Genomic DNA, 11,586 nt, shown 5'->3' with positions numbered 1-11,586 from the left:
CATTCAACTTCAAAACCATATGTTATTAAAATTACTGGGTATAAACCGTACACATAACTTCGATAAGAACCGCCATAAGTGATACTTGTTTTTCGCCCAAAGGTTCTGGAGCTGTGATTCTACTTTCATTAATTCTTAAATTGTGTTTGCGATCGCGTTGTGACTTATTGTTTGCTAAGTGGTCATTTGCCTGAAATAAAGGGACTCTGTCTGGTATAAGTAATGTTCCTCTTGGGTTGCATCTTGATTTCAACTTGTTTCTATTTAATCCCACAACCGGATTCAGACCGAGGTTTATGCCAATGTCTCTCTACATATTAGTAGAATTATGTACATAACAATATAAATGTAAGTACGCAAAAATGAAATTATTAGTTTGTATGATACTTAACCAATATAAGTATACACGTTTGGTTGCACAAATACTGCTAAATGAACAATTTATCAATCTTATCTTAATTGTTTATTTAGTTGGAATTAGATTTTTAAACCTGATTATTGTATATACATTGTTAATATCATCAATACATCAAATAATTTATCTGTGCAACTGCATAGAAAGCCTCAGGCTTATTTGGAATGCCATGTCTTAAGTTTTCAACACAGATAAGACCCGTTATCAGACCATTATTACAATAGCAAGTTCTTCCAAAAGCGCACAATCTTACAACGGCTTGATATGTAATTGAAAACGAAATTAGCCGTCAGATAATACACGATTGACCATCTGTCAATACCGATCGCATGAAACACGTATACACATGAATTATATTTTCGTCCTTTATATCATATAATTAAATTAAAATTAAGTAGAATACGTGCACTCTAAACGTATATATTTTATGCAGACTCTTCTGTAATCCATAACACAAGTTAATTTTATAGAAGTACAACTTAAAATGCCTACAAGTCTTACCTGTAAGTGTCTCCTGCTTTTCTCCAAAATATATTTCTTATATAACAGTATAATTAAGTTTATAATTTTCTTCAGGAAAATAAAAAATGTACTTATACATGAACGAGTTCATGTTTAGTTTAACGGAGTTGAAATTGAGACTCGGGTCCCTTCTCAAAGCATGTTGAAGTAATTAAAAAAGGAACACTTAACAATAAAACAGTGATATCTACTTTTATTAAATAACTATATTATCAATAAAAAGCAAAGCATGTTCATAATATTCCAAATGCATTATCATTATTATTATTATTATTATTATTATTATTATTTATAATATATATACATTATATTTTACAATCCAGTTTCATCATGTTTGTTTTTATGGTTCCAATATTATCAAGGACGCTATCAGTGCACACCGCAATTGTTTTTGAACTAAATACATAGGTTCTATCAATCGACTTTACACATTAAATGTCAGTGACTAACGTCGGCGTAAAACTTCAACATCTATACTTCCTGCACGGTCGTGGACCTACGGTTACTTCCTTAATCACTGTATGTACTATCAATATAAACTAAAAAATGGATTTAATTACATTAGTGTATATCAAAAGTCTATATATTACGAAATACCTAAACACAAATATAATCCAGTGAAATGCAAATTTACTAATCTATTTTAAGGATTGATGTTACCAGTACAGCTAAGGGATGCAATATTTTATTTTCTGCATATTGCTAGTTAAATACCAAACAATCACTTCCTCTGTGTAGTCAACCAGGTTTTTTCCGAGGCACAGTCGACCAATCATGTCCACAAAAAAGACCGGCTACTTCTTTGGTACTGAGGCAGCAATGATATCTGATTCGAGTATTCGTATTTGATTTGACGTATATAATGAAAAAAGAATAACTTGTTATCGTCCTATCATTTTGTAATATTTTGTAACATATCTCATGAAGCTAAGGATACAAAATAATGCTTGCCGAACCGATTTTGTTTCATTGTGCAGAGCCTGATATATTACACATTAATAGGCTAGTAAACTTTTTTTTTCAGCATATCCCAACGCCCCAATTAAAAAATAAATATATCAAATGTATAATGAAACAGTTCTGCTTGTTTGCGAGAATGCATATCCTACAAGCTGTATTAAGCACTTAAACTCATGTTTTGCAACGTACGTATTAGCTCTACTACTTCTCCTTGGTATCAGATTGTTGTTGCTGTTATGTTTTGAATCTAGATCAAGTAGTTCAATAATAATTTATGTATAATCTAGTCCGAATAATAGGCGCACTTAACAAATGGCATATATAAGCGCCTATCAGCTGATTAAAAAAATTATATTATCTTCCTGTGTATTAGGCCACTATTAATGTAGAGTTATGATTAATAACGATATGTTACAATCGTTTAAGACATTTACATTGATCATGCTTAACCCAGAAACAACACTTATCTCCGCTGATCCACACATTAACCAGCTCGCCGTGAACTTTCAACATCCAGTATAATTAAAATGTAATGAACGTTTTATACGCCGGACAGTCTAGAGGTTTACTGCTTATTGAATATAACAGACCAGAAGAAAAGTACCTAGCCTTACAATAATGTGTACTGCAATGGAACTTTTGAAATTGACATTGGGAGTATAGTTCTTGACATTCAAAATATAATGCAAAGTATAATACTGACATAATAATTATCCCAGTTTAATTGTATTGTTTCAAGCTCCAACCTTACACACTATTTTCTTAATTGTACGATAAAGTTCTGAGAACTATATGAAATACAAACATATTAAAAGTAATTTATATCATTTGTGATTTTAGAATTGTTGGCCTCGATTGTATACACTGACATAAATGTGAACGTTATGTTTCAGCCAGTGAACCTAGTAAATGAGTAAATGCTTTAAGGAAATACCGAGGTGTGAGTATCAATGTTCGTAACTTCATCTTGAACATGGCTGGCGGATTGATTTATTCAATCAAGTATGTATTCCTGTGATTAAAGTAGCAATCAATCCTTAATCATCCGTTGGCTGTATGCAAGACGTTATCGGTATAGGCAATACATATCGTGTCATTTGATAACCCATATATGATTGCTTGTCTCTCGTCTCTGCTTGACATTCCCAGTGTCAGATGATGGTTTAATGAAATGTCGAAGACAGATCTGTGGGTTTGTTAGAAGAGAACACAGATTTGCATGATATTGGCTATTTTATTAAAATAAGAAAATAACAATTGGTGTAGTATATCAGACTAGAGTAATAACATTTCAAATAAAATAATACAGGTATGCATAGCATATTGTGACAATAACTTGCAAAATGACGTCACGAGCGGACCTTTTTTAGTATCTGGCTACCTTTTAGTATGGCCGATTTTTTATATCTGAAAATAATCGGATGGCGCAACGTCAAGCGAACAAACTGGCATCGACATTTAGTCTCAGCCAACGGTGATGAAAACAATAAAGCCATTAATCAATAATCAATAATACTGATAATAAACGTAGGACAGATTGGTGTTATTAAAATATCGATTGCAATTTGAACTGTTCTGTAGATAAGATTTACGCCAATTTTTGAGTTTTAACAGGAATCATCAAACAAATTATTAAACGACAAGCTTTCATCAGTGATAAGTCTGATCCTATTTCTATTACAATTAACTTACAGCAATATCCCACTCCATGTTCTGTTCTTCCATCTATTTATATATTTACGTGAGAAATAATTCGAGTACGTAATAGTAAGTTTTCAAATAACCCACGGCCGGACGTTTAGATGCGTAGGGTTTAAATTACGAGTGCGAAGCGGGATAGGTTCTTCTGAAAGAATACATATCAAAGTTTGTTTTTTTTAAGAAAATTGTCAATTTTGATAAAATTACACAACATTAATGCGATTTTAATGCAAGTATTAATCGAATATACAGAGATGTGCAGAATTGATCAATAAAGTCATCATTGCAAGTCTAAAAGAAATACATTAGGTGTTTTTTATATCACTTTATTCGTCTACCACAATGATGTAAACACTTAAAGCGTATAGAAGAGCGCCATTCATGCAATCCATTTGTCTACTAATTACGCGACATACGTTTCTTGACTGAGTGATTTATTCCCTTAATCGGATATATATTTCCATCAATCAGCTTATAACGACCGTAAAGAACATATCTGCGTCATTTTGGCAAATTGTATCGGGCAGCTTAATAAATGTATAACATTTTTAGAAAATTCATTTGAATGCCTTACGCGGTGTGTAAATGTTAATTATTTTTTCATTAGAGTATATTTCATCCCATGAAATGATCTCACCGACGTTACGCAAAATGACTTTGATTATAATTCATATCTGTTTGTATTAATATTTTATTTTAATCAATTTGACCTGTTGTTTAAGAAGGGTGCTTAATTTCTTTTCGAGTTTATGGAGAGGGTGATTTTCCATAGTGTTATGATGCAAGGATGCCAATGAGAGACTTATTAACTGCAGCGAACTACAAGTTCAGTTTGCGTAAATGTTTGCTGCATTTAATCATAATCGCTGAATTAATCCTAAATTATCCAAGGCAGTTATTTTAAATAAAGAAATTAAGATGTATGTATGGTATTTAATATTCCATTATATTGCAAAATCGTGAAAAAAGACAACAATTTGTCCGACCTAATTTCGCTTCTATTTGCAATTGTAGTGGACAAAAAAGACATGCTTATTTCGAAACAACAGACACATAATCGATACTTTTTTGTATTGTAAACAATAAGTACCCTACACGCCATCAATAAGGCTATATGTATACAACACAATACAAAGGTTACTATATAGCATTGGGGCAGTGAATATTAAGAAATGTCCTGACAAATTAAAACACATGAATGATTGGTGAGGTGCCATCATTCTGTTTGATGATGTATACGCTTCCAGGTACAACGCTTTGTAATATGGTCAACAGATAACATCAAATATGTGTTAGCTTCTAATCAAACGCAAAAAAACAAATAGTTGCATTGTTTTAAATGACATTGTTTGCTTAATTGATACCTGCTAAAATTTGTCTCTATTGAATTATACTATTTCAAAGCGACAAGAGATAACTGAGAAAAAACAAAAGCACTTGACATATGCGTTCCGTTTTGATACATTACACATATAAAGTCAATTGTGTAATGCACTAAATACTATTAAGTGATGCATGTATTCAAACACTCGAATTGGCAAAGATCTTAGTTCTTCTTTGATATTTGGATGTAAAAATATAATATATCTTATATCATATTTATATGATCGGAAATAGTATGCATCGTGTTTCATATATATGACGGCGTTTTAACAGATCTTGTTTAACCTTTAATGCACGTGAAACATGATCTGAAAAATCAACTTCTGCATATTGTGATTGGTACCCATGCTGAAAAACACTTCAGTATTTAATATAGACCTTTATTCATGAACGTTACTTTTTATGGAGTTTAAACGGTTAAGTAATTAAGATTTTAATATACACAATTGATATTATTCTTGTGCTAATTAACACCTTAAAAACGTACTTAAGATGGATGCCAATAGAGTGCACATTTTACAGAAGGCTTATTTACTGTTTGATTTACATATAATCGCTTTTAAATATTCTCTCTGACAATTGTATTGCTGAATGTTACAAAACACATCTATTAGCTTTGGGTCGCTGCCAAGCAGTATACATCGCAATAAATTTAAATATATACTTTTAATGTCGAACTTATCTTCACGTTCTGTTTGAGGTTATGTTCACTGGAGCCTTATCTACAATTTAATGACCATCGTCAACTCCTTTATGTACACTTAAGCCGTGTTAAACATGTGGCGACTGTCTCGTATTCAAAATAGTTCCTGTTAAGCAAATACCGTGTTCGTTTTAATACCAAATGAAATATTTATTTATAAGAAAGTGAGATTTGTGTTAAACTATATTTTGTAGATATTTTGATTCCGCCTTATCAGTCATTTTAGAAAACAAATAAACTCTTGCAACTTGTTTGACAGTTTCAATTTCGATGTGATTTATGTTCTTCGCATATTATATAAGGAAACCAATATACCGAAAAATATTGTTTTTGCAACCATAAGGAATTAATCAAGATTTAACAAGCGATCGATGTTTTTCGTAATCTATGCTTTAATTTCCCGAGCTTGTGGAGCCATCGCATATAATATTGGATTTATCTTCCACCAATGGTAAGGAGGCTGCCAGACGAGGGCAATTGAACTGCTACGAATTTGGTAGCCGCAGTATTTCTCTGGGAACATATTGAACAAGAACGCTAAAATGACGGTCACATATACGTGCTAGTATGAAAATATAACATTAACCTGAGAAATTCATTTTTTTAAGTAAAGGAAGGTTCTTTATTTATCAGCCTTTGTATATTGAAAAACGTTTTTTCGGTTGTGTTCAAAAATATGGCTCTGGATTTCAATATTTCACTTGAAAATAGCTCTATGGTTCCATATGAATACCACAAGGACCAGCTGGACATTGATGCGGACGTGTGCATTTTTCAGAACGACTACCATAGGGACCTAACGCAGAACAGTTTGGTTGTAATCCTCATGATCGTTCTTTACATGCTAATAACAGTGCTGGCGTTGCTAGGCAATCTACTGGTGATCTGGACAGTGTGGATCAACTCGCACATGCACACAGTGACCAACTACTACATCGTGAACCTTGCTGTCTCTGACCTGCTCGTTGCGGCCCTTGTGATTCCTCTCAAGCTGCTTGAGTACACCGCCCCCTGCCGGTGGCACATATTCCGCAGTGACGGACTCTGCTCCGTCGTCTACTATCTGCTTCCGGTGTTCGTGTTTGCCAGCGTCCTTACACTCGCCGCCATCTCCATAGAGAGGTACCATATTTTATGTTATTGATGTTTAACGACAAATAATAACACATGGTAAAATACATTTCTATTAAATCCTGTATTAGAAAAATAAAATATGTGAATGTAGGTTATACACTGTATTTAAATACATATTTTCCATCGTTCACAGTACTTGACACATGATCAGTATTTCTGAAATTATAATGCCTAAATCTTATTGAATTGTTATAGCCCCAACCACGACCAGTGCATTTACTTAAATTCGGTATTTAAAAGCAAGCAATATACCGCATGTATATAATATGTATTTTTAAAACTAAGGAATCAACTTACGTAGACATTTTAGGAACATCACATACCATAATAGAAACTTTACAATAGTAATCATAAATATAAGTGCTATATAACTAGTTTTGCATGGCCTCATTAATAAATAATATTCAGATTTGAAAATAACATGCATACACGAAATTTACTCATTTACACCATGCATGCATTCACAGACTAAATAAATATGTCTTGTCTACAGTGCTTCATACATTTGTTCAGTGATGTAAGATCATTCTTATGGACAAATCCGCTAGTCTTTACATGTATACTAGAAGCAATTTTCTCTAAGAAAAGTATAGATTGAATTAACCCGTGGTTTAATAATGTAGTATAGTCACGAAACGGTTGTTTCAAAGCCTTAATGGGTGAAGGGTACACCAGTTTCACGGATCGCAAAATATCCAATAAAATCAATTTTACATATAAACATTAAATGTTACGAATACAGTATTTATAAAAGTATATCACTCGATGACCAAGTGTGTCTATTAATTTAATGATATACAGACAATGTAAGTTAAGTCTTAATAACTGCATATATTTACATGTGTATGTCTGATCAATGAGGAAACTACATAAACGATGTTACATGTGTCGGTCTTTAACACTTTCCTGCTTAACGACTAAGTGAAAATGGCTATATGCAAACATTATAAAACTAGAACATCCTTCAAGTAACTCGCAGTCGGTTCAGGTTGTATGCGGTTTCTTGCTTATCAGTATCTAAGGGTTGAAACTGACGGCTTTAAAACTTGAATCTAGTAAGAAAGGTCTTTAATTAAATTTAACTTTCTAAGGGACTACACATGAGTACAATTACGTATTTAAGTGGTAAAATGTAAAATAAACGCTGTTACCATAGCTCTCAACCGGAGTCGACTAGGGGAAAAGCGTGTATAAACCACAGTACTAACCAGACAGACGAATTTATTACGATAAATTGTCATCATATTGCCAAAAGGTGTACCTAATTCCTATGGAAGGGAATATCCGCCAGTCCATGCATAATGTTAAATGACATTCTCATTTTAACTACTAGCATATGCTTTTTTATACATGTAAGTTGCATTTTGCTTAGTTACATTTGCGATGCAAACACTTCATCTCATTGACACATGTTGATAAGTTTATAATAACCTCATATATATCTTTACTTCGTGTGTGTTATTGACAACTGCAGTTAAACTTTTGGAATGTGTATTAATGCTTATTCTAACGGCGTTCTTTGTTTAACTGTGTGCATTTGGCTATGTTGCTACTGAATTTAACAAGCTGATAATATCTTTGTGGATCTATTACTTCTTACGTCGATTGTTAGTGCGTCTCTGATTTAAATAAGTCTTCGTATTTGAATACACCGCCATTATAAATAGTTCACAATGCGAAAATGGGAACCAGTAGTAAAATACCTAATTCCAGCACAAATTGCAGCGTAAATTACTATTGCCGGGAGATCACTCTAAACATCAAAATCAAAATCTCCGGTATCAACCGTGATACATCGACTATCTCTGGAATCCTCCGTAAAGAAGCGGGGATAGGGTAAAACACTTACCCGTCTACATAATGCCTATTGTTTTGCTTGGAGGTCATAATATACTAAATAGTTTCCCTTTATAATAACAACTTTAAGCGAAAAAATGCAGCATTTGCACATAGAGACCCCCATAACCATACATTTTCTTAAATGCCATTCTACGCGGAATCGATTTATGCAATAAAAAAGATATGCCATGTTCAAACGAAGACATTGACCGTATTGTTATAAGAGATATTCAGTATCAATTGGAAGTGAATCGGTGTAGAAATGAAGAAGTTAATCTCAACTATGCATGGCTCCCATTACCAACGCTTGGGTGCCCCCTGGGTCAAACATGCGGCGTGGGGATACGCATCGGCCTCTGCCGCGCCATTTCTAGTTGTTGTTGAATTCAATATCAATTGCTGTGAATAGAATAGTGAGAACTGTCTGTGCTTCTTTAGTATGGTATTGTTTATCATAAATACCAGTTTAATTTATCATCTAGTGTGAATAGCTTTTACATGAAATGCCAATTGTGTTGTTGTTGTTGTTTTTGAAAGATAATTGCATCTTGTTGTAAATAATGAATAAATCTTTTTATTTGAACAATTATCAGATTTTCAATAAATAGCAAACCACTATTTTGTCATTGGATATAATTCTTAATTTAACGGGCATTGCTTTAACATTTGAGTCTGGCTCTGGGAAAATTGGACTCCAATGCATGTGCTCAAACTGTTGTCTCAGATTAGCCTGTACCGTCAGCACAGGCTTATCAGGGACAACACTTTCCGGCAGAGACTTCTTTTTATCAAAAAATTCCATTTAGCGAAATTTTCATCACTGATTTGCCCTGATTAACACTTGACACACATGCATTAAGACCCATTTTCCCAGACCGAGGCTCAATTATGTTGTTGTTGTGTGTCTTGTAATGACTGTGGATGAAGCCATCCATCATGAAATAGCGTGTCAAAATAATCTAAATACTGAATAACCTTTTTTTAACAATTTTATTAGAAAAATATATGTATTACATGGCATAATGGTTAAATAAATATTAGGATGAAACACACATTACATAAACATCATCTGAAAACAAAATGATCCCACCGGTCCTGTTGCTAGTGTATCCCACACATACTGCTTATGACTAGAAATATGTAACTTCACCATGATCATACAATTGTTTTCAAAACAATCTATAAACTGGTGCAATATAAGTTAAAAACCTACATATATATACATGTGAGATTGCACTACTGTCTGGTTATATGTAAATGCCTGAGGCACAATAATAAACTGATTGTTACCCTGTCAGTTTGTTTGCCAAACTTTAACGTCTTTCATGTAAAAGAAGTTAAATATATGGAAAACATTTTGGTAGCAAATTACATTGTTGCTAGTGTTCACCTTTTACTTATAAAGGACATAGACTAAGTGCGAAAAAGCAACATAACCTCATTAAGGTAGCGCACCTCTATATGATTTCCCTCGATTTATTTTACGATCATTGCCGATCTTCAATGATCGGTTATTTCCGAGAGATGCATTTTTTTTTCAAAGTTTCGAATTTATTTGTTATATGTTTACGTAATTCCTTTAGAATACATTATTTTCACAATAAATATTGACTTTGATCCAAATATCATCTGAAAAAATACGATTCGCGATTCTTCAAAGATTGGCGAGCCTTTTTACCTGTTAACTTATGGATATCTAATTTAAGCTTGCACAAACGTGAAGTTTGTCGTGGCCTAGTGGTTGGTTAAGGCGATGGACTACAAATCTTTTGGGATCTTCCCGCGCATGTTCGAATCCTGCCGACATCGCATACTTTTGCGACACGTTTTATTTCTTTTCTACGTAATTGATTTAATGTAGCATATATGCTGTTTTTTGTTTAATATGTTGAAATTTTAATGCACATCCTTCAATTTTTAAAATTAACACAACGTTATGGCTAAAGTGGGTGATTTACTGCTGAAAATACGAATGATGCATGTTGCATTTTTATTTTAATTTAAAAAAGTAAACGGTAATCTGTCTATTTCTTGGTATTTTTGCTGTATATAGTGTTTCTATAAAAACTATGTTAAAATATAACTTAAATGATACTATTTGAATTTTATGACACTTTGTTTTTAACCGACCCAATTTTTACTTGGCTGAAATCACTTACATTTCATGGCGCTCTTCCATAGATAAAAAATTGTAAAAAATAAATGTCTGTAAAAGAATACTTATTTTATCTTGTTTAAATTTTAAACACCTTTACTGCATCTATACACACCAACAGCATGCCCATATTTGGAAATTTGAATGAATTATGGAACTTTATATACCCCAGGGGTGAAAATAAACCGTACAAAAGCTGAGCGTGGGGGTGGTTTTGAAAAAAACGGTATATTTTTTAAAAAGCATGGAAAAACTACCTACAAATTTGCTGTAGTTCAGTAAAATGATGCTGATTAAGAAAAATAATTAATTAAATTATATTGGATATGTGCCCATTAGAGGTGCGCTACCTTAAATGCTAGAATTCAGGGTCCTGTCTCAAACAAAGATCTTATGACATTTTGGTTATGACTGATATTCAGCTTACAATAATAGGCATTAGAATCTGTATGATCCTAAATAAAGGGGAATATTGAAAGGAAATAAATACAATTGACCCTTGCTCTGGGAAATGGGGTTAAATGCATGTTCCTAAAGTGTCGTCGCAGATTAACTTGTACGGTCCGAACAGGCTAATCGGAAGACACTTTCTGGTTTTATGAGATTTTTCGTAAAAAAAAGTATTTTGAAAAAAATCCCAGTCTAGGCCGAAAGAGTTGTCCCAGATAATCATGTGTGGACAACATAAGCTAATCTGGGACGACACTTCACACACATGCATAAAGCCTTCTTTTTCTAAATCTTAATAAATACCACTTCAGATATTGGATACAG

The 11,586-nt window shown here is 33.0% G+C and overlaps 1 protein-coding gene across 1 annotated transcript; it reads left to right on the top strand.

Moving 5' to 3' along the window:
• The first annotated feature begins 6,360 nt into the window (after nt 1-6,360).
• Nucleotides 6,361-6,828, top strand: LOC127872546 (orexin receptor type 2-like). The gene has a single exon (XM_052415872.1). The coding sequence runs from the start codon at nt 6,361-6,363 to the stop codon at nt 6,826-6,828; it is 468 nt and encodes a 155-aa protein (XP_052271832.1).
• The last annotated feature ends 4,758 nt before the right edge of the window (nt 6,829-11,586 follow it).

The sequence above is a fragment of the Dreissena polymorpha genome, chromosome 3 (assembly GCF_020536995.1).
Source record: "Dreissena polymorpha isolate Duluth1 chromosome 3, UMN_Dpol_1.0, whole genome shotgun sequence".
In the NCBI taxonomy this organism is placed as follows: domain Eukaryota; kingdom Metazoa; phylum Mollusca; class Bivalvia; order Myida; family Dreissenidae; genus Dreissena; species Dreissena polymorpha.
The sequence above is the reverse complement of the archived record's forward strand: the minus strand, read 5'-3'. Positions and strand labels throughout refer to the sequence as shown.

What these genes read in the sequence shown, in the direction of transcription:
- LOC127872546 (XM_052415872.1), top strand. Translation starts at nt 6,361, where the DNA reads ATGGCTCTGGATTTCAATATTTCACTTGAAAATAGCTCTATGGTTCCA.